Source organism: Esox lucius, chromosome 21 (assembly GCF_011004845.1).
Source record: "Esox lucius isolate fEsoLuc1 chromosome 21, fEsoLuc1.pri, whole genome shotgun sequence".
NCBI lineage: Eukaryota > Metazoa > Chordata > Actinopteri > Esociformes > Esocidae > Esox > Esox lucius.
The window spans coordinates 18,553,456-18,578,858 of NC_047589.1; the positions used below are offsets into that span (position 1 = coordinate 18,553,456).

Below are 25,403 nucleotides of genomic sequence, written 5' to 3' on the forward strand. Positions count from 1 at the left end.
TGGCATGTGGCCTTCGTGCCTTAAACATTTTTGTGATACTGAAGGGCAAATGACCTTGCCCCTAAAATGACGAAACTCCAAGCCTGCTCACAACCACTGTTTACTATCATTACCATCTTAACAAGTGTTATCAGGAAATCCTTTATTCATTCACTCTATTCCAACGGGAGGCCAGCACAACAAAATATGTGAAGTGCCTATAGACGGTCTACACCGCGCATTTTTCACTGTTAGTGCCTCACTTCCTTGCATTTAAATGAACATGTTTTTCACTCATCAACACACCATACTCCACACATTCAAGGGATAGTTGTTAATAATTGTGAAATGAAAATCACAAATGAAAAATATGGAAATGTTCCTTATCATGAGGGACTGGGGCACTCAAGAAAGAAGGTACGATTAAATGAGTAAATGACAGATTATGGTGCGTAGATAAACATGGGAAAAACACAACATATCACTCATGAGGTAACTGGCAAGAAGTTTGTTGAGGTACCTTGTGTATCCGGTTCAAACAACAACTCAAACGTTTCAGGTTTAGACGGCAACACTAAAACATCCCATTCAAATAAATGATTGATTGATCACGATAACATAAACATGTATCATATATTGGTATCATATTCAGATTTTCACCTTAAAATGTGAATTACACACACAAACAGCCTAAATCTCAGCTAATTTAGCTGGGGGGGCAATAAGGAGATTTGCATTTGATACGCCATGCGTTTGCATGGCGTATCAAATGTTTGGGTTGAGTTCCATTTTGCTCTTTTCTGTATGATACTGCTGTGATCCAGTCTGGTGATTGGCTCATGGCTCTGAATTTGTTGCCAGGAGACAACATTAGGCGTTCTTGTTGAAGAAAGGCTGATTATATGATAGCAGTACGGTTCACTATTGTGCTGTAGTCACCAAGCAGACAGCTGACAGTAATCACTCTCTCATTAAGAGCACTGCTCTGTGATCATGCAAAAGACCCTAAGGACATCCACCAGATCCAATGAAGACCACTATCTCCAGTCTTACAGAATCTCCCAACTCTATCCTCATTGAAACCTGTGATTGAAATATTAGCACATACGTTATACTCTGTAGGACGGCATTAAACAAATGGAACAATTGGCTATTCAGAGGGGAATTTGGGGTACAAAAAAAAAAATCACAGACTTTTTAAGAATTTTGTGTCCAGAGCCATATCCCAGTACGACCACTAACTCTAGTAGCGTACTTAGTGTACTGCTGTTTTAAAGCCACAAGAATGTAGCTTCTTGTAGAGTGATTTGAGGAGGTGGAAATACTGACATTCTAACTGAACAAGAGAGAGCACGAATCCTGACTACACAATTCATTTCATCTCCTTAAGGGTTAGTACAGTAGAAATCCATATGGTGTATTCCTATAGGGGGCTTTGATTCTGTAGTGCTGAGTATGGATCTCTGCACTTTAATTTAGGTCTGGGTTTATCTCATGACAGTCCAGAGGCCTTTATGTCAGGGTGTGGGTAAGTGGCTAAGTGGATCACAATGTGTCCAACGGTCTGCAAGATCCAAGTCAAACACAAAGACATGAAGGTCAGAGAGACAACTGTTTTTTTGGTTCGAAACAAACACATTTTGGGGGAAAGTGTTACTGTACATTGAAAATGCCGGGAGGTCACTCATTCGATACAGAGGTCTCTCCTGACATTTTAGAATTAATATAATGTGGGTCGACAAGAGTGTCCAACCATTGACCGACCTTCCATCTTTTCATCCATCCATCTGTCTCTCCGCCTATCGGTTTTTCTCTACCTCCCTACAGGCTGTCAGGCTGTCAGTCAGTGTTAACCCCGGCCAGGGAGCAGCCAATCAACTCAGAGCTATACGATATTCACACTGTCTGGGAAGCAGTTATTCATGGTAGTTAACATGTCAAATGTTTTACGAGCCTCATCTGTCAATCCCACTAACAGTGTTTGTCAGAACTAACTGCTGGATACGCCTATAAATCCTAAAGTCTACAAAACCATCCATGGAAGACAACAGTGTGATACAGTTTATTGACTAAAGCCTGGGATGGCGACTTTGATCATTTTCTGTCATTATTAATCTGGTGCGTGTAAATAGACAGTAGGTATATACATATTTTTGTAACATTCTTTGTTGTAGAATTATACAATTGGATAGAATAGCCTGCTTGGTCAATCTAGACTTCTAACACATACTAAGTAATGGACTCACAAAAAATAACAATGTCAATTTTAGAATCTATTTGGGTTAGCAGCAATTAGTATAGACTTATGAGAGCTCATTAAAACCTTGTTCCCGCAATCTACTTAAGGGGAGTCCATTAAAGCAATTTCCATTATGTAAGTTTAGTTGAGAGCGAACACTGTTAAATGAAAAGGTGCTATGTTTCAGTCACGCTGTAGTTTCTTTCGCCAGGCTCAGTGCACTGCAAACGCCGTGTGAGAAGAAACAAGTCAACATTTGCCTTTTGTCCCTTTTTGCTTTGCTGAGTCTGAAGAAAAAGATGATCTCACCCTTCCTGTTCAATGGTAGACAGTGAAAACCAAGGCCTCTCCATGTTTGGTCAGGTCTGTCCACACCATGCTTATCTTACTACTGTTTATGGGATAGACATTCATATTTTGACACACTGTGAAGCCCTCTGGAAGAAACAGAGAGGACAGACGCACTGCAGCCAAGTACAAGTCATTTCTGTTGGTCATGATTGGGTGCCCGTCCATATTAATAAGAGAGCTTTTATGGTTTTCACCACGAAAGGTGAGTCATTTTCTCCATGAGTTAGGGTTTTACTAGAAAACAAGCAATGGAAATATGTATGTGCATTTTCCATCTTCCTTTTGTGTTCGGAACACGAGGGAACTACTAGTGAATATGAATAAACACATGGACCTTGTGATGTTATTTTGAGGAAGGTCAAATTGGGAAACCAAAACCAAATACTTAAAAAATGAGGAATGCTTTTTGTGTTGGCACAGCATGTTTTGTTTAAGACATAATCACATGACACCTCGGCCCTTCCATTTACTCAATAGTTTACGCACACGCCTAGATACTGTAGTTTAGTCCACATTCATTTCACAATTCACTTCTGAATACACAGCATTCCTCTCAAATATTAATTTGTTTTATTTTATTATTTTAAAACTATTTCTACAGCTCATTTATAACCAGTGAAGATGGTCTATAAAATGTAATTATACTATGCTAAACCAAAAGGCTCCAAAAATGTCTTTTTTTGTGCTAATGCAGTCACACATGGTATCAGCAATGAGCATGCTGTTCAAATAACGGCAGTTTTTTTCAAGAATCTATTTCCTGTGGGTGAAGGGTACAGAATACACGTGTTACCACTATATTTCTGGATTGTTTTCAGCATTGTATTATAACAGCATTATTATCTCACTAAATAAATACACCAGTAGAGTATTTTCATCCGTTGTCCAACTGCTTTTTACTCCTTTAAAAAAATTGGCATATGGCCAATATACTACGGTTAAGAGCTGTTCTGAGGCACAACACTTAGTTGTGGTATATTGGCAATATACCACAAAAGCCTGAGATGCCTTATTCCTATTATAAACCAGCTACCAAGCTAAAAACAAAAGGGATAATTGATGTCATACCAGTGGTACACAACCTCATAATATGCTTTTTTGCCTGCTTTCATGTTTATACAGTGGTGCTTGAAAGTTTGTGAACCCTTTAGAATGTTTTATATTTCTGCATAAATGACCTAAAACATTGTCAGTTTTTCTTGAAAATGTTCTTGTAAATTGTCAGAAGTCTTGAAAGTAGATGAAGTGAACACCATTAAACAAATGAGACAAAAACATTATATTTGGTAATTTCTTTATTGAGGAAAATGATCCTAATATTACGTATCTGTAAAAGGGTGTGAACATTTTATTTCAGTATCTGGTGTGACCCCCTTGTGCAGCAATAACTGTAACAAAATGTTTCCAGTGACTGTTGATCAGTCCTACACATCGGCTTGGAGGAATTGTAGCCCATTCCTTGGTTCAAAACAGCTTAAACTCTGGGACGTTGTTGGGTTTGCTCACATGAACAGCTTGCTTCAGGTCCCTCTTCAATATTTAAGTTCAGGACTTTGCACCCAGAAAGGGTTCAAGGGATTGGGCGAATGAGGTGCATTCACCAGCCTGGTGGGAAGGTCGAGGACGATAGTTGGAGGCAGACCTTACTCTTGCTGCATGACACATGTTCTCTTGACATTCAGTTCACGAACAGATGTTCTGACATTTTCTTTAGAATTCGCTGGTATAATTCAGAATTCATTGTTCCATCAATGCTGGCAAGCCATCCTGGCCCAGATGTGGCCAAACAGGCCCAAACCATGATCCTATCAACACCATGTTTCGCAGATGGAATAAGGTTCTTATGCTGGAATGCAGTGTTTTCTAATTGCTTAGAAGTAACCTTGGGTTCCTGTGTGACCTCGCAGACTATTACATGCCTTGCTCTTGGAGTGATCTTTGTTGGTCAACCACTCCTGGGGAGGGTAACAATGCTCTTCAGTTTCCTCAGTTTGTACACAATCTGTCAGACTGTGGATTGTGGAGTCCAAACACTTTAGACATGGTTTTGTAACCTTTTCCAGCCTGATGAGCATCACCAACTCTTTTTGAGATGTTTGAGATCCTCAGAAATCTCTTTTGTTCATGCCATGGTACACTTGTACAAACATGTGTTGTGAAGATCAGACTTTGATAGATCCCTGTTTTTTAAATAAAACAGGGTGCCCACACACCTGATTGTCATCCCATTGACTGAAAACACCTGATTGAAAACACCTGACAAAAATACTCACAGACTCACAGCCACGCACAGATGTTGGATCATTTCCCTCAGTATATAAATCACCAAGTTTAATATTTTTCTCTTGTTTGTTTAATTAGGGGCTCTTTATCTACTTTTAGGATGAGGTTTTAAGTCATATTTATGCAGAAAATATAGAATATTCAAATGGGTTCACAAACTTCCAAGCACCACCGCAGGCGCTTACAGTATGTGCAATAGCTACAGATTGGATTACATGTCCCACACACTTCAACTGACAGCAGAGCCACCCATTGCTGCTCCAACATCGGGAACAAACACAGCGCCGACCAACCAGCCCCCATCCTTTTACACACGTGCACACAGTAATCCCCACATTACCAGTACACATCCGACAAAAGACTCATCCTAGAAACATGACTGCAGTAGGCCTAGTCTACGTGTTAAAGAAGTGTGTTCCCTGTAGGATGTTATTCTACTCCCTGGAACGATTGGCATCAGATGACTTCTGGACTCTAAAACCTCATCAAAAAGCATAAATGTTTCCAGTAATATCCCATTTGTGTTTGTCTGTTCTTTATTATTTTAAAGATGAGAGGAGCCAGTGTCCCTCATGACAGATTCTTCAGAAGGAATTTAAGATGTTTGGAGGAGTTGAACATGTTGGAGATTAAATTGTTTATTTGGTTCACAAGTTTATCTAGGAGGGGAGGGTGGAATGGAGCCTGAGCCGGTAGATCTTGGAGTACAGAGAAAGTGAAGGAAACAATCTAATCAAGTCTATGGATTGTCCAGGAGCTGACTCACTAAAAACACAGTGTTTCACCAGGAAAACGTATTAATGGACATGGCTTATACTGGGTTCTGCTCACTTTGAGGCAAAGCTCATTGTCAATTCTTGTTCAAGGTTTTCACCACAAACTCTATAAAAACATTAGCGATGGTGAGGTAATTAGCAGATTTTCAACACTACTGTTGTTTGGTCCTTGGGGTTTAAGGCCGGGTGTTTTGTAAAAGCACTTTGTGACAACTGCTGATGTAAAAGGGCTTTATAAATACATTTGACTGATTGATTGAGATACTGTGAAAGTTGGATAGCAAGATTTGATAGAATATACATTTAATATAGCTGCATTATTATAGAACAATAATACAATAAAATGAAAATTGGAAAGCTGGAAAGCTAATGCCATCATGACCTACCCAATCCTTCATTTGCCAGGAACAAGCTACTTAAATTTACTGTCAGAAAAAGTTGGATGGATTTTTAAATATTATGTTCTGTCATAATATTGCTTAAGCGTGTGATCCTATGCCCTCCTTAAATACACATAGCTCTGCCTTAGAATGACTACATACGTATCTAACAAACCTGCCAACATCCTAATAAGTGGTTGAACATTGTTGTACTACAAAAAGTGTACAGTGATGTAACCTTGTCTCTTGTGACAATTTTACGGACACACAGACACACACACACACACATACACACTCAAACATACAGTCACAGAAGAATAGGGAGTGCAGCATAGCTACTTGTTAAGAGGTTTTGAAAGATAGCCTACCATAACGTCTTCACCACACAGAGAACAGTGCAGCACAGACCCCCTGAAATTGTTAACATTCTTCAACATTCTTGGGCAAATTAAGATGTTGTGTCACTGATTCAAATGGAAATGGTTTTGTATCATTTAAAGAATGTCTATGGATATCTTGTGTTCTTCGTGACGTTTGTGGGCAACTGCTATTTTCATCTATAAAAAAGCTTGCTGCTGTCATCAGAGAACATGTCTGAAACATGGATCATGCATACAGTTTGCTGTTATGATGTAAGGCTCCGCCTTACATCATAGGGACAGCAGCCCTGTCTTTATTCACACGTGTGTGAGCAGCACAGGCACACAAACACACACACACATCTTTCCTCCAGGGCCTCAGCCTGGCCAAAGGAAGCATGAGAAAACCCCCTGAAAGCAGGACAACACACACACAGGCGAGAACTGCCTGGGTCAGGAAGGAAGGAAGTCCAACTGCCTTTCCTACACTGTTTATTCCCATCCATGTTCCACTGACCTGCTGACTAAAACGGGGTGAAACACACACATACACGTTCAACACCCAGCATAAGCACACACCGTGTGTACGTGAAGCACACGCAGGCACACGCATTCAGACGTGCACGCGCGTGCGTGCGCATGCACATCAATATACAGGAGTAATGCAGGCAGAGGGAGAGCGTGACCTGGAACGGGAGACAGGATAGAGCCAGAGGGCATTAGTCATGTCTGAAACCTCCACTACGGACGATGCACACAGACTGACACAAAAACAAGAATACATGAATCAAGGCATGCAGCTCGCATGTAGACTCCAAAATAAATACCCCCAATGCTACCAGTCGCTTACATCTTGTCAATGAGAGTGGACGCACTCTGTAAATATTTTCACTGGCTTTCCATCCAGGCTTTTATGGACATTCAGTGCCATAGGGGTACAGGTGAAGAGGAGACCGTGGTGAAAAGCAGAAGCAGGAGATGAAGCCTGGTCGCCGGGTTACACAATGGTCAAAATGAGTGACCAAAGCAACCTGGACCGTGGTGTGACCGTTGGTGCCTGGCACACAGGTTCCAGTAAACAACTACCTTGCTGGTCTTTTCATCCAAGATAGAGTCTAGGGTTTACCGAGAACGATATGACAAACAAAAAGCATGGACAGAGATCGGAACGAGAATGTCAGGAATCGTGAAAGCTATTGAGTGTGCCAGGGTGCCTAATAAAACCCCAAAAAACAATGGCTGCCTGGTGTCATTGCTACATGCTGGTGGGGGTGGTGTAGCGGTGTGGAGGATGTTTTCGTGGCGTTCGGCACGGATGGACGTCCCTGCAGAATGTTTCCAACACCTTGGAGATTAAGGCAGGCTTTTTGGGAGGCCAAGGGTGATCAGAACTATATGGGCGTACCTAATAAACTAGACTCTGACAGGAGTAATATGTGACTGTGTTCTGTTCTGTCTCTGAATACAGAGTGGTGCAACTGGTCGTTTTTAGGGAGAGTTTCCAATTCTCTCCTGGCCATTTCCTGCCATGAGGAGATGAGACGATTCTCTGTCCAGCGATAAAGCTCTCATCTGGGGACGAAAGATTTCTCGGAATCCCCTCTACCCTTCACCTCTCTGTACCGGGTACATTAAACAAGGATTAACACCCCTGTCCTGGCCTCCAAATGAGCACGGCGACCTTGGTCTCCTCTCTGCTGCCTGATTTATTGTCTAGTCTACCCGATGACAACTGTTTCTCCCGCTCGACTCCGTGTCTTCCATGGATACAGGGTGAGAAGTGAAATCCACTCCCCGTCATCTGGTAATTTCTCAGCCATGCTTTGACACAACTGGAATGCTGAAAGAACGTTAAGGGACAGACAGCAGAATATCTCACTCAAAGATCAAGGAGGGACTCATCCAGGATTTATCAGAGTGGTGCTTTGATGACGTGAAACACCAAAGAAAAGAGGAGAGAAGATAGCCCCGGAGCAGATTGACTGACTGGGTTTCTAGAGCACAGCTGGGAAGGAGGACAGAGAGAAAAAACACACAAGCTTTTTGGGTTTAGCTTTGTGTGTGTGTGTGTGTGACTGTGTATCTATGTGAATCTGTGTGTGTGTGTGTGTGTGTGTACATGCTTTAAAAGCCGCACCTGATACATAAGCAGCCTTGAGATCAATATAGATGTCCAAATGTCCTGCTGTGTGACACCACTCAGCAACAGTGTCATCCCATGTTTTGCACTTTCACAAAGACATTGCCATATCAACTGCAAACAAGATGACTTCACTCAATAGGAGGCTCATCAATTCTCAACACTTGTAGACATGAAACACGAATAGGTCATAATTAAGGTGGCGTTTTTCCTAGAAAGTGTAGAACCATATAAGTGAGTCCCTCACGTGGGTGTGTACAGTACACCCCGACTGCAACACTGCTGGCCTGTCTGTCTGCCTGTCGGTCTGTTCCTCCCACCTTCTACCTGCCTGTCTGTCTGTCTGTCTGCCTGTCGGTCTGTTCCTCCCACCTTCTACCTGCCTGTCTGTCTGCCTGTCGGTCTGTTCCTCCCACTACCTACCTGCCTGCCTGTCTGCCTCCCCAGTAGCTGGGTCACATGGCACTTGCCGTCCCATAAGTATCCATTACCCAGCAGCTGTTATCTGATACTGAACCCCTGAGCATTCGCTGGCCCCACCGTGCCGGGTAGAGGTCTAGTCGAAGGGCACCACTGCCCCCGTCAATGAGATAGTGGTCAGGAGACTGACAGAAAGAGGAAGCAAGAGAAGACATTTATAATTATCCCTCCTCCGTAGATTTTATTTTTAGCAAGTCCACAATTCCGCTCATGTCTTCTGTGACAGTTGAGTGTCTGTGAGGACCAAGGTGGCAGGGTCACTGGACTGAGGAAGTGAGAAAAGAAGGAAAAGAAAGGACAGGGCTGGTGATGTGCCGTCTTCTGGAACTGTCCATTTGTTTCCTGAATGATGCTTGCGTGGACAACGCAAGAGTTTGAGTAGATTTACACAACAATGGTAAACATACAATATCTATTGCACGTCCTAATGAAATATATTCCAACTCATGAGAAACAACTGTGGAGTGAGCGCAAAAAAGACTAAATAACACAGCATAGGTAATGCTAATAATGAATTTGATCTAGTGAAAAATACATCCGCTTTCATTGGAAATGTGTCTCTATGTGCCTCTGCACCCCTTTCTTTTTAACGGTCGCCAATTTAAATATCTTTAATTCTTACACAACACTGTTTGACCTAACAACAGCATGGAAACTTTGTAGCCTTTTCTATAGTACAGCACACCCTACCATAGGAAACATCTTAAAGATGTCCAAAAAAAAATCACTGTCCCTTGCTGAACTGTGGCTGTTTTACAGAGGCTGAATCATCTACTACGTCATCAGCAGCTGTGGTTTATGTGTCTGAAAAAAAAAAGTCTACACCACCATCTCACCCAAAGCCTTTGAGGTATTGGGTTCTCTGCTGCTCTAACGAGTCATCTCAGATCAGCTGATGTTTTAAATAGAAAGAAGTGAGAGTGTTGACGGGATGTAGATATATATAAAGAATCTTGTGATTGATGAGCTTAAGGTTAAGTCTACTCATAGGATAACTCATAAGATAACGTTAGAAAGTATGTGTGAAACGGAGTTTGATAGTTTCCATATAAATAGTAACTGGCAAGCATGAAATGAATGTGGCAAAAATGGTAGGCTTGTATTTATATTTTTTTAAAGCAGTGGCTCCCAACCTTTTTCAGTTACCGTACCCCCAAAAACAATTTGCACTGCTTGGAGTACCCCTGAAGTACCCCCTCATGTTCATTTCACTAGTAAGTCTATGGTGTCATGAGTGTTTTCAAGTACCCCCTGTGGAGAGGCCAAGTACCCCCAGGGGTCCTAGTACCCCTGGTTGGGAAGCACCGGTTTAAAGTACACTTAGTTCCTCCAATATGAAATGTTTAACCATCCTCAACAGGTAATCTTGGAGCAGCGTTCTCATCTCTCCAAATCTTCCCTCAGAGCTTCCCCCATATGTCTAGATTTGCATTAATGTTAACTCATCTAACAGAGCTCAGAGGGACCTACAGTAGTGAGCGCATACATTTTCTTCCCCCTCTGGCCCCCCATGGGAATCAAACCCATGACCGTGGCGTTACAAGCAACATGGTCTACCAACTGTGCTACACAGGACTCAACCCCCCCCCCCCCCCCATTTACTCCCACTGATACACACACATACCATGCACATACACACCAGTATTTCTACATGACAGATGTGCTAAACAGATGTTTTGCAATGAAGACCAAAAAACAACTGCAGATTGCATCGGCGTGTGTTTTCCCAGTCCTTGGATGTGAGCGCATGGTAAATACAAACAGCTCATTTTAGCAGGCCAACACGGTTTCCACAGAGCACATACAGCTGTGGTACAGGCACTGAGACAACAGTCCCAAAAACATGGTTCTGTTCTGTAGCTACAGTTCATGACAAACATGTCCATCTAATTGACAGACGTTGCAATGCTCAACCAAGCATGTATGCCCCGTAAAGAGAGACTGTCCTGTTATAACATGTGAAAACCCTTTAAACCCATGTTCAAGACTGAGAGACACAGATTTGGTCCTGAAGGCAGTCAAAACCACGGTTTACTATGAATTACATAAGACATGAGGATGTTTTATTCAATAGCATTGTCCTGTTTGCATTGTTCCTTTTTTGTTCAGCATGTGAAGACAACACCTAAAGCCCTAATTTCCCAGGGTTCCTGGAACAGGAGAATGACAGGCGGCCTGTTCTATCTGCTGTGCTCTCCGCTCCATTAAACTCTCCCAACCACCCCCAACTTCTCCCAACCACCCCCAACACCCCCGAGATCCTGCAGTCCAAATGGTACCCTAATCCCACAGTAGTTCACAACGCTTGACCACAACCCTCTGGACCCCCGGATAAAAACACGTGCACTGTATAGGGAACGCTCCACCGCCCATAGCCTGGCACGGCGTGGATCGTAGCCTTGGCAACCATTTTTACTTTAATGGCGGTCCAATTCCATCAACGCACATGACTTGAAGGGAGAAGATTTATACTTGATCAAAATCAATATTGCATTGCTGAGAGTTAAACTTAAATGTATGGGCCAAGACAAAAGAATGAAATCTATTTTGCACTATAAGGTAGGGGAGACAATCCCAACTGTTTGTCTAGGAATGAAGAATGAAAGAAGTTGTGCCCGCACACAAAAAAAGCTATTTATTACAGATGGATTCCATATCGACCAACGGTAACAGTTGAATAAGGGAGTGTGTGAAGAAGAGAAAAGGAGAGAGGGAGGGGGAGATTGAAAGGTAGAGAGGAAAGGAAAGTGTGGGAGTTAGAGACAACGCAGGAGAGAGGCAGGGAGAGAGAGACCGAGTTGGAGGGAGCTGTGAAGAGAAAGGGAAAAGGGTTAGATAGAGAGGAGAGACAGGGAGAAATTGTGGGTGTGGGATCAATTAACTAATCAGTCTATCAGCCCTCCATGAAAAAAAAAAAAAATGGCCTTACTTATACAGCAACTGAAATCTCACTACACACCTGAATGGTTATATCGCAATCTTACTTGCAGCCCCTACATACATTTTAAATTTTCTATGGCAGAAAAGGATTAAGAAGAACCACATTTGCATATACATATTTAATAATAAGCTGTTGATTCATGTATGGAATATTCTGGGGATTTGTATCTTGTAGGTGTGTGAAGTACGGAAGACTATGTCTTTGTGACTGGCAGCAGTCCAATTGTGTTTTATTTATAAATTACTTAACTCAACCACACAATCATAGCCCCAGAAGTAATCATTGAAACACTTTAACAACCATCACAACAGACCTTGTCACATCCTGAATTGAACATCCAAAACCATGTGGATTCTGACCAATTTTAGGATTTGTTTTCTAATCCTATTTTGCAAATAACCTGCAGCAAAGCTGTTTTATAATGGTTATGTAATTAAAAAAGATTCTAAGAGGTTGGGAGATGTTGGGAGAGGTTGTGATAGGTTGGGGTTGATTGGGAGAGGTTGTGATAGGTTGGGGGTGGTTGTAAGAGGTTGTGATATGTTGGCGGGGGTTGGGAGAGGTTGTGATAGGTTGGGGTCGGTTGTGAGAGGTTGTGATAGGTTGGGGGCGGTTGTGAGAATTCGGGGGTGGTTGGGAGAAGTTGGGGGTGGTTGGGAGAGGTTGTGGGGCCGGGTGGCATATGAGGTTAAAGGTTAGTAGAGTCACTTCGTCTGAACCATCTGTAGCAAAGGGACCCTATTTATCATAGAGGCATTGCATGCTGTGCTGCCTGGAGCCTGACAGATGTTGAGTCATGTCTGTCGGTCTGTCTGTCTGTCTGGTAAACTCTGTTGCTCTAAGTATCTCTGTATAACTCTCTCTCTTACACATACAGTAAACACACACATAAAAAACGTGCCGATATGTCACACATCATATCCTTATCAAGGAAGCACACGCCACACATCCTGTAAGTCTTTCTGTCCGCTTCGGCACCGAAGACACCAGACCACATCTCAAAGCCTCCTTCCCAACTCTTTCATTAAAGCACGCCTATTAACACAGCTACTCACACCTCACAATAATGAACCTAGGTCGCTCAGCCCATGACAACAGAACTGAAGGGTTATCTATTTAATGACTGGAAAGCTGAGTTTAGTTCGGTGTCACTAAATATAGAGAAGATGTGTCCACATAGAAAGAGCAGCCAACTGCTGAATGTCAATACTGTGCTCTTTAAGTAATCCACTGTGACATGTATTGTCTTGTACAGTCAATGATGGTTTATATAAAACAGGAACTACAGTACATTTTAATCTCCAAACATAATCATTTGCAGTGTGCACATGTCTTCTCTAGGTGTTTCCAAGCAGTGAACAGCTAGCAATAACATTATTATTTCTTCTTGAGAGACTGAATATCCAAAACAAAACATATAGGAACCTAGATGGTATTCACAAAGGAAGGAACAGTGAATGTACCCCATTGCTTACCTTTCCAAAGTCCCGCACATCAAACAAGTCGAAGGCCTCAAACAGTTCACTCTTCTTCATGCCAAACGTGTCACCGCACACCGAGAGAAATGTCCGGATGTTCTTCAAGCACAGGAACTGGAGAACAGGGGACAGTGTTATTGTTAGATTATAACAGATTATTACTGACCATTCTGTCTCTACACAATGACAGTATAGTCACACAAAGTAAAATAAGTCCATTTATTCTGATAACAGACTAGCTTCACTGCATACTGTAGCATGTACTCATATTAAATGTGGATTTGCTGAAGTTGAGAAATGTAAGCAGATTTGCAAAATAACTGAATGAATCTCCTTTGGTGAAATACTGATACTTTGGGTATTTTTGTGCATATTTTCTAAGAAATAATTTGGTTAATCAATTAAATGAACCAAGAAGACAATCTCACTTTCCCAAACCTGGTTTGGTCCCATGTGCAACAAGCTGTCTAGAAGGCCTAAACTTGAACAATGTTGAACTACATTCAGAGAAATTCACGTCTGGTTCACACTTCAACTTGGCTGCCCCAGAAAACATTCCCAGTCACTCTGGCTGAAACAATAGACATACTGCCATTGTTGTATATTTCAAAATGACTAAGTTACATATAAACAGTCCAGAGACCTTTTTTTGGTTTTGTAAATGGATGGGGCAATTGTCTACTCAAAACCCCAGCCGGACATCCTGACAGAAAAACAAGTAAACACTCCGTCCATTATTATTGCTGAAATTATTTTTTTTGTGACTTGCCACACATTTCTGCCTAGTGTGCATCCCACCTTGGAGGTAATAAACCCAATGAAGATCAATATGCAGACAAGGCCTGTTCTAAGCCTCTTTGATCATAAAGCATCACATTAAGACAGTGAGTAGAACTGAACCCTGCCACCGTGCCACGTAACCTTGGCTGAATAAAACAAGATTTAATTAAGCTCAAACACTGACACGACTGATGAGAAGAGGCGTATCCACCACACTCAGAATTAACCAGAACTAGCTCCAATGTTCCGTAACAATGCATTTTGTACAAGCTGTTTTCTTAAGAAGGAAGACTGCCACATTATTTCTCCACATGGGTTAGGGAAATGGCAGGATAACCGACCTTATTTTAAATGAATGCAATACTGTATGTCAACTACATTGTCAAATAATGGACTCAAGTCACTCAGCACAGATTATCCTTAACATCCGATCAGCACAGTAGATCATTCAGCTACAGCACTAACTAGGCTATGATCCTAATGAAATTGAGTCCTCTTATGGTTTATGCTGATGGAGACATTACAATAGAATACTTTATCACAACAGGCTGTTAAAATGACAGCAAACCTTCCAAACCCTCTGCGTTCAGCAGATCCTGTACCAGGCAGTAACCCAGCAGCAGTTCAGAAACAGATTTTGATGTCGCTAGTTATGGTGTCAGTTCACGTTTTGTCTTGACTGACAAACAGGCATTCACAGGAAGTGGTGTTTGTCAGTCATTCTCCTTTTAAAACATCACAGTCATTTCTGTGTGATGCTGTAGCTCTGCTGTCAACAACAGTAGATGGAGTCAATGTTGAGCAAACCTCACAATGTTGTACTGGCTCTGTTAGTGGAACAGTGTTACAGTACTAGTAAACAATGCATTGTTAGAAACGGCATGAAAGTCAAACCACTCAGAGAGGCACGGACGCGTAACATCTCATCCGGTGTTTAGCTATCCTTTTGAACTGCGTCATGAGCTCAGAGCTGTCTGTGAAGATGGCGACTGACGTAAACGTTGAAATATTCAATTCTGCTGCACTCAAATCACACCAGGCATTACAGACAAGTTCACAAGAAAGGCCTTGGGATTGAAAACACACAGATAAGACAAGCAGAGCGAGGAGCACACAGGCAGCCAGTAAATAACACTGAATGTTTACACTTGTAAGCGTGGCGTTTCATCTGACGAGTACATCTTGGAGACGGCCGCCCAGACTCCGGTGAGCATCCCTGAGGAGCTTCGGCATCCGCAGTGGGCTGAATCATCCTCTGTAGCGCTGGGGTGAAGCAGGCTGGCGCGAGTTAGTGAAGGGTGTTTATAAGAGCAAGTGGCAAATCTATGGTAAGTAGTACCAGAGAGGCTCCAGATCAGTGCAAACCACGAGCTGTTTCCTGCCTTGGAAACTCATCCATATGAGTCACCTGCTGTATAGAGAGCCCCACTTCAAACTATGGTTTAAACTAAGGCCCATATCATGCCACTGTCATCAAATGTTATAAGCTAAGCCGTAGGAATCCGCGAAGGATCGTTTTCCTTGGCATTATTACAATGTTCCTTTCGAATGCCAAAAGAATGTGAGCAGTACAATTGTAATTTGCCAGGCCATATCTATAGGCCTTTTGTAATTTGACCTAAAGAAGTGCTCCATGGGTAGAGCTGTAGCATTTTTAACATTTGAACAGACTGGACCAGACAGCCCTGTTTGATGTACATGCCTAGACATTTGTGTGCTAGTCTCTCTAGTCATGACAAACAAATGAGCCTTAAGAACATAAAGTGTGGCAAGATAGATTTTGCAGCGTTTAGTTTAGAGTTTTGGGAAAAAGCTTAAAAAATGAATTCCTCGTAAACCGTAGGTTTGCCACATAGATTGACTAAAGATGTTTAATGTGCGTCTTACCTCTATTTATAGTTTCATCAATCTTATGCAATGAGTGACTACATCAAATATTAGTCTTCACTTTCCCAATACTTGGTGGCCACTGTATCTGAGATTTTAACAACTTGCATCAACTGACAGGTAAAAAGGTTTTGGCTTGGCAAGTGACTTTATGTTGTTCTTTGCGAAAAAAGCTTCTGTTTCATTAGGCCGCCAGTTCATGGTCTTCTGAGACCCTTGAAGAGTTGAGTGCTAAGACATGTATTGAAACTTGGCTACTTTGAACGTTCAGTTGAAAGTTGCTAAGTTGGTGTCAAAAGAAGGGCTCAGGAGAATTACAGCAGCTTTAACATCAGTTTCCCAAACTTGCTGTCTAGAATATTCCATCTTCATCATCTGCCATCTTTTGACCTCTCTCCCCTCAAGCATTATCTGGCCCACTTTATTTTGGGAGGATTCAGAGATGCTAAGTCAATTGGCTGGCCAGTCATTATAATCTGAATCTGGCAGATCAGTTGAGGGACAAGCGCCACAGACGAGTGAGGCCCTCTGACCTAGACCAATGCTGTAACATTATAACAGAATTGGATGTCTTTGTCTCTGACACATGCATGTCTAGGCCACGAAATGGGTTATTTTGAAAGAACTGTTTCTGCTAGTGCCTTCAATGTTGGTTACATTACAGGGTACATCACCACTTCTCAGAGAACTGGGCCAGTGTATTTACCAGGTTAATGTACTAGCGTTTCCTGTGTGCGTGTGAGTGTACTGTATGTGGTTGGTTGGAGAGCATTCAGCACAACAATTTAGAACGGAGGTGTACTGTTTTATATGTGAAGCACCGTGCGGAAACGATGAGAAAGTGAAATGCTCTCAGCCGCTGTCCCCGATTGTGCTTTTTCAAGTCATGTGTTATTGCTCTGTTGAATGAGTTGAGTTGAAGTGTGCTTCAGCTACACAACGCGGATCCTATTTCTTCCTGCTTATGTATTCCTTTCAATACACCACGAAGCTCCATGGCAACCACAGCACAGTACCTGTCTGAAGGGCCTTGTAAAACCCCAGCGTGTGTTGTGTTGCAGCGTGGCATATCGGCTACTGCCTAATCAAATCCCACTCAATCTTCTCATAGATCTCCCACATTAAAAGCCACACTGAGTTAGGCTCACATGATCTCTGATTGGTTAATGAATGTCAATTAACAGTGATTAAATGGCCTACTGGAACAGAGGATGTGGAGGTCTTACGGGGAATGCGATTAGAGTCCGGTGAGAGCGCGTTCTGTCTGCCCATCCGGTCATTCTGACACGCATCTAAACAAGCCAACCCAGCTTATTAGAGAAAGAGTCAGTGCAAGTCACTGTGATATTCTAGCCTGGAATCATAATGAATACGCCATATTGGAGTGTTGGATCCTGGTGTGTTTGGATGTGAAACCTCAATACACAGGCAGACAGAACAACGACAGCGGTAAGGCCTACCACCATATCATTCAACAGGTTTTTGAATCGGAATCACATAATGCCTGCGTCTAGCACACACGCACTGTGTTATGAGTCTCTCTTAAGATGTTTGGGTCAAGACATGACATAGGGACCAATATATGTGGATAGCAGAGGTTCAGGGTTGGTACATGGTCATGTAAATCCTAATTCGGGGCAGTCCTGTGTAGATTCTTCACCCGAGATTTCATCCATCTAATACAGGTGTGCTGAATTAGGACTGGCCAGATAACCTAAAGGACGGTAACACCCAGGGAACATGGTTGGGCTGCTCAGGCATAATGTAGGAGCATATTAGAGTTATATACCGCATGTCACCAAGGTTACGTCCGCAATGACACCCTTTCAACCCCATTCGTAGGGCACTACTGTGGACCAGATCTCCAAAGGCCTCACGGGCTGTGTTACAGTGGGACCCAGGCCTGGGCGGCTCTACATACACTGGAAGTGTCATTGGGACTTGTCCTCAGCTGTGTGATCAGGAAACCTGAGCTGAAGTGTAGGCGAATGAATATGTGCTGACAGCAGAGAAACAGCTGTCCACATTTTACAGCCTTGTCCAGCTTAGGGTCAAAAACAGCCAGAAGACCGAGAGCGAAAACAGCAGGATCCACAATCCAGAGATACACCCCCTCAGCTGGTGTTCTGTCCATAAACACTCCTAGGCCATGGCTTGTAATCTACTCCACTGTGACTGACTGGAAATTAACAAAGACCTTGACTGTGTACAGACTCTGTGCGTGTGGCTACAGAGCGAGAGGCAGACCTGACACTCAAGAGAAGACATTCTGTGTGCAGACTGCCCACAAAACAAGATGGAAATGAACTTGCTGCAAAACATATGCCCACATTAGAAACCTATATTTCATACAGACCCACAGAGATCCAATAGAACATTGATAATACCATGTCAGGTGAAATACTGCAATCACAGAAGCAAGACGTGCGAGCCAGCGCCATTATTAAAGGACAACCACTGGAGCACAAACAGCATTGTAGATCTCTTCGTTTATTTCCCCAAGTTATTCATACATTCATTATTACCACACTGTACATTATAGGATATGAATCATCGTTATTCTCTTGAAAATGTAATGTTGATTTACAATATTGCATTTTTATTCATGTTAATCTTGTTTTTTTTTCTGTTACTTATTATATCTGTCTCATGCCTAGTTGCTTTAGCAATGTAAAGGCATTTCTAATGCCAATAAAACAGCTGAATTTAAATGAGATGGAGAGAGACAGAAAGAGAGAGAGAGAGAGAGAGGAGGGAGGGAGACCTTGGAAAGGACAGGGGGTCGAGGGAGATCATCACTTTCGCCCTGAGTTGTTTATTTAACCGTACAGGCTTCTTTAATACAGCACCACAGGGCACGTCTCTTCCTGCCATGTTTTGATACATTATTAATGAGAGATAAGTGTTAAGCCTCCGTCAGCTGATCTGAGGCCAGGTACATCAACTGTGTCCCAAAATGGGTCCTATTCTGCGTAAATGTCAACTAGCTTTGACATTAGCGGTGTTCTATATAGGGACTGTGCTTCTCCAGCGCCTCTTTTGTGCTTGTCGTTTATAGCCTAAAGTACTTTAGAAGAGTAAAGACGGAGAGGTCCCAAGCAGGGGTGCTGTGGGTGCTGAAGGCAGCCCCACGTCGTAGCATCAGCAACCCCTGACCAGATTCTGAATGACACTTTCTTTCCCCCCTTTGCGGGTCACACTGCCAGAAGAGGTCCGATGCGTTCCTAACCTATGCGGCGTACATGGTCTTTTGAATTAAATTGTAAATGAGTGACGGTCCTTCATGGAGAACTGTACAGGACGGTAGATCATTGGCCAGGCCAGGGTATGTAGCCATTCACACTGTGCTGTTCAGTTCTACATGAAGGGACCTGTACTACATATGCAATATCTGCAATCTGTAATCCCTCTGCGCTCTAATAAAGGGGAGAAGTACGACCAGAATATTCTCACACATGTATAAACACATGCAGTAAACTCCCCATCCTCCATCCTCATCCAACTCCTCCCCATCCTCCATCCTCATCCAACTCCTCCCCATCCTCCATCCTCATCCAACTCCTCCCCATCCTCCATCCTCATCCAACTCCTCCCCATCTCCCGTCTCCATCAAACTCCTCCCCATCTCCCGTCTCCATCCAACTCCTCCCCATCTCCCGTCTCCATCCAACTCCTCCCCATCTCCCGTCTCCATCAAACTCCTCCCCATCTCCCGTCTCCATCAAACTCCTCCCCATCTCCCGTCTCCATCCTACTCCTCCCCATCCTCCATCCTCATCCAACTCCTCCCCTTCTACCGTCTCCATTCTATTCCTCTCAACGTAATAAAATGTTATAAATTGTGTTGCCAGCTGCGGAGTGTGTGAGAGACAGACAGGTCAACTGGTGTCTGACCCCGTGTTCTTGCATTTGTGTCTGTGTTTCTGTGTCATGTCCTGTGTACGTGTATATGTGTGTGTGTGTGTGTGTGTGTGTGTCTGTGTGTCTATGTGTGTTTCTGTGTGTTGTGTGTGTAAGTAGTTATTACCACTCCTACGTGTCCCTCTATATATTTAGCTGTCCTTTTGTAGTGCAACCAGAGAAACAGAAAAGCTATTTAAATAGAGCATGTTTGTACCGCAGACATGTCCAAATGTAAATCACCTCCATTATGAGTGGAACCTCCTCATTCACAATTAGTGGAGAAACACGATATGAAAGCGTGTTAGCGCACATCTTGAAACACCAGGCACACACTGCAAGGCAGAGGCTTCTCTAAAGTGCACTTCGCTTTAAACATTACCATCACTGACTGCTCAGATTACTTTCACATCTATTTTTAGCTGGATAGAAAATGATGCCCATTTAATTTGGCTCAAGTTTTTCAGGATCCAGTGGAGAAAAGGTTGCAGTGGCGCTGCAGGCTTTTGCCCCATCTCTCCCTGTCAAGTATAATCTGGACATCTCAGACAAAATACTGATCTGAGATCTGTTTGGAATACTAACTATTGGTAGAATTGTATATTATTTGGTTTGCGATAACGTAAGAAAAGTAACTTTAATCTGTTCTAGGTCATCATGCACTGCTTTCTATACTTTCTGCAACAATTCAGTTTAGTAGAAAAAAAACACTGCTGGTAAATTTGTAAATATTATTTTTGGTGATTCTTATAAAACCCTCAAAAATCTGGTGTCAAAGGGTTATATACGACATAACACGTTGGTGGCAGAACATGGGGAGTTCACACAGAACACCCGCAAAAAAAGCCTCCACTTTCATTTTATTATGCAAAGATGACAACCAAACACAGCCTTAGAGACGGCTGTTATAGCAATAATCTAAACCAGTGGCTCCCAACCTTTTTCAGTTACCATACCCCCAAAAAGAATTTGCACTGCTTGGAGTACCCCTGAAGTACCCCCTCATGTTCATTTCACTAGTAAGTCTATGGTGTCATGAGTGTTTCCAAGTACCCCCTGTGGAAAGGCCAAGTACCCCCAGGGGTCCTAGTACCCCTGGTTGGGAACCACTGATCTAAACAATACTTTTTGTTTATTTCGCAATAATAATTGGATAAATGTTAAATTAGGGAAGAGCGGGTGGCCATTCTTTCAGCCAACACAGTGCGTGAGCTTCCATGTCTGAAGTCAATGGACTGAAAAAACATCTACTGACAGTCATGTATTTCATTCAGTGTTTTCCCATCAGATTGGGAACAGACACGGACGTGCATAGAGTTAACTGTTATTATCAATATCCATTGTTCCAATGTAACCATGTCAGTATTGACATAAAGCTTTCACAAAGCACTCAGTACATTACTGATTAAATGAACCAGTCTGGTAGGCTTTAAAAACCCAATAAACATTGACTGGAGACAAATCAAGCCCTCTGCCTTTTTGATAATTATGTAATTGAATAACAGTACATAATTCCTCATATTGCATAGCAATTTATTTAACTGGCTTGCTACAGGCATACATACTGCATATTATATATTGAATGGCATAGGATTATCAGATGACAGTAAAATGATGGCAACTTTTGGTAAGAGATTAATACCAAATTAAATCCGGTGAAGGATGACTGCCCATTTTTGGAAGCAGTAATATGACTTTAAGGTCAATGGAGGTTGGTGAGTGCAATGGTTAAAGTTTGTCTGCATGATTTGTATTCCATCTATACAATTGAGAGAACCTGTTACCTTGGTGTCAGATGGAAAGAGGCCAGTATGTGTGAGAGAGGGAGAGAAAGAGAGAAAGAGACAGAGAGAAATAGAGAGTGATCCTGGTTTTATTCTACATGTGGGCATCAGAGGTCCCCAAAAAGATAGTAAAATCTTGCAATTTGTTCCCACACTGTTTTCAAGGGGACCCCACAACGAAGTAGTCAATCCAGTGAAATATACAAATAGGATTAGTTTTATGTTTAGGCATGTTGTGCTGTTTCATTTGCTTGTTTCTGTGATTTAAATGGAAAGGCGACATCTCAGGACTACCAGGTCTGAAGGACATGTAGCTGTCCCCTGTCCAATACCTGACAATTCTGTCTGCTACTCCGCTGACCCCCCACCACCATCCTGAAGAGGACTGGCCACCCCTGAGAGCCTGGTTCCTCTCTACATTTCTTCCTAAGCTCCTTTTATGGAGTTTTTCCTAGTCACTGGGCACCAACCCTGTTGTTTCTTGCATTTTGGGGTTTCAGGCTGGGTGTTTATAAATGCACTTTGTTGGGGTAAAATGCATTTTATTAATTGATTGATTTCCAGATGAGTCGTGAATTACAGAAATGCAACATTATATCATAATGACATTGCAAAATAAACTGGCATTAGTAAATTAAACAACATAATTTCAAATGAAAGGCTTCTCGGGGTGTTTTTAAAATGAAAAGTGCAAAAACTTTCAGTAACGGAAAAACATATGAATCTGGAATTTGTCACTTTAGGAGAATTCTACGTTTATCAGAAACAGCCTGTAATGACATCATCTCTTCCTCTATATCTTTACTTCTCTCTCTTTAATCTTCAACCTATTGCTCTTTCTCTATACATCCTGAAGGGATAAGTTATGTTCAAATGGCAACTCCGAAGCTGGGTCGTCTTACAAAATAATGTTTTTGGTGTGGTAATCGGAGTGGGAGGGGCCTAGCTAGGGCCAATGTTTCACTTCCTTCCTCTATTCTAGTCTCCTCACTTCCTCAGCGGGTCAAAGCTTAGGGACAGTCTGTTGTCTCTGAAAAAGAGAGGTCTATTCTGTATGTTCTCGAATGTGTGATTGTGTATGTGTGTGTGTGTGTGTGTGTGTGTGTGTGTGCAGGCGCACATGCGTGTGTGTTTGTACTGCTCATGCTGAAACCAAACCACAGCTTACAAAATGTAAAAGTCATAGTCAGAAGACATTGGCCCATCTACACTTCCTCTAAGTAGACACAGTTTGACACAGCCTTGTTTTAATTTTCACACACATATAGAGGAACACTCACATAAACACACATTTTGACACAGGACACTTTTGACTCACTTCTCCTGCACCTGTTACTGATGACTCCTTTCCTCTCACACCCAGACACATTCCCATGAGAAAACAAAATCTACGACCACTTCTATGTTCTTTCAGTTATTCTGTGGACGTCAGATTTACTTCTGCTTTTCTTAGAACGGCAATGTCAATAAGTCTCATATCTATTTAGTCAAGCTCTCTGTTTCCATTTCCTGCTTTCAGGACAAGCCATATGTTTCCAGGTTAAGGCAAAATCCAGTCAAAATACACGTTTCTAAATCTGTAATACTGCATAACTCTATCCCAGATCTCATAATTTGCCGTAACTCTCTAGGGGCTTTAATACATTTTGCTTTAATTATGTGTCTAGTATAGCCACAGGCCTGCTGTTTTCAGAGCCTCTGTGTCCTCAGAGAAGGGGGCTCTGGTGTGGCGATGCACTAGACAGGTTCTTTGTGCTCTGGGCCCTACAAGGCCTTTGTCTTGGTGTCTCCCCGGTCCCCAGGGTCCCACTGGGTGAGGGGAGGCCTAGTGTCCCATGTGGGGTTAATCGACCAATGATAAAATAGCTACTGCCACTGTGAATTCATTAATTATTCACTATGGGCTTCACGCATCTCAACCAACCCTCCGTTATGTAAATTTCACCTGTGAGAAGGGAGCATTCAGGGCTGGGGCAGAAAGTTGTGTTTTCTCCTTCAAAGAAAATTTTTAAAAATTCTGTTGTTGAACAGACTTGTCCAACTAAAGGGGATTGGTCCCCTGAGTGTGATGTGTAAAAGGACGTACACTAGTATGTGTGTAGCCTTGGAGAGGGAAATATTAACAACTCTCGATTTGCAATAAACAGAAAGTAGTCTGAGATTAATTGTGAACATGCATAATCCTTGTTGAATCATTATCATTCCTTCTGAATCAGAAATGCAAGCTGGCCTAAATCTATCAAGACACACATCTAAAAATGTTGCAGGGTAAACTTAAGAGACAACCCATTTGCCTGTTAAACTGTGTCATTATGTTATGACAATGCAGAAGCTAGAAAATAAAGATGTTGGTTTTGTCCAACACTGACTGTAATACACAGCTCAACTTCCCTCAATCTAGATCAATAAAAATTTGATAAAAAGCTATAAAAATTCCAGTAACAATTCCAGCCCTATTGCAACATTGTAATGGTCTAAAATGTTGGTCAACGCTGACCATTTCAAAAACAGGCTCGATTATGAAACTGTTGCAGAAGCATATCATATTGATCAGAATTGTTGAATGGATTCTGTCAGCTACACTGTCTGTCATTTACCTATACACGCATTGAGTTGGTGTGGAAAGCGGTTCATTCATTGAATGCTCTTATGGATGTTTGGTCTAGTCACTCATCACAGTCCATAGAGAGTTTGTACGTCTTTGTTTGTCTTTTTGTGTATGTGCATGCAAGCCAGCGTGTGTGATGTTTGTTTCGTTGTGTGTGTGGCCGTCAGGTGCACTAAAGGTTTATCCAGACCAGTCACATAGAGTGACTGGTCTCTCTTACCCCTGAGAGTTGTCTTTTAGCCAAATCACAGATTTAGCCATGATATAAAGGATTCTAATGAATCAGGCCAGAGCCAGACCTGGCTGTGACAGGCTTGGAGTGGGACAGGACTGGAGCAGATGGCCTTTGACAACCAAGAGAGGAAGTAAACACGTGGCAGTAGCCAGGAGCCTGTTTTTAATAACGCAACACACTGGGTAGCATCTATACCTGACAGTCAAACTGCCTGTCTGACTGACTGCCTGTCTGTCTGACTACCTGTCTGCCTGTCTGGCTACCTGTGTAGTCTGTATAGCAAGAACTGTAGATACTGTCATGTAGATACTGTCATGCTATACCATTACTGGTTCTTAATTTAATATGAAAGCATGAAAAAAATTTGGAACAACAAATGTGAAGATAAAAACAACGAAGACGAAATATGTTAGTCACTGTCAGAGAGAAAAAAGCTTTTACCTCCCTTTGCAAACCCATTCCTTGCACTATTAATGTATTCATCTAAATGACATATTAAAAAACTATGGGGTGGAGCATAAAAATGTATTTTAACTTATTTACACTACTTAACAAAAAAGTTTTGTTTGTGCGTGTATTGAAAGCATGCCTACTACTCGAGCTGAACGTGCAACTCCCATCACCCATAGAGGGCAGGCAGGGTCGGACTCGCAATTCATAACGGTACAGCTTTCCCTTGAGCCCCCAAATGATTACAACTTCCGATGTTGCCATATATAATACTGTCGCTGATATGACACAATTCGCAAAACACTGAAAACAAACTAAGTGAATTCAATTGATTTGATTCGAAGATCCAACAT

The 25,403-nt window shown here is 42.3% G+C and overlaps 1 protein-coding gene across 3 annotated transcripts in view; it reads right to left on the reverse strand.

The window, feature by feature from the left end:
- Window positions 1-25,403, reverse strand: part of LOC105022605 (guanine nucleotide exchange factor VAV3) — a 78,639-nt gene that overhangs the window by 52,637 nt on the left and 599 nt on the right. For all 3 annotated transcript variants that reach the window (XM_010891173.4, XM_020041781.2, XM_020041780.2), the window contains exon 2: window positions 13,404-13,520. In XM_010891173.4, coding sequence (XP_010889475.1) covers window positions 13,404-13,520 — 117 coding nt within the window. The remainder of the gene's footprint in view (window positions 1-13,403; window positions 13,521-25,403) is intronic.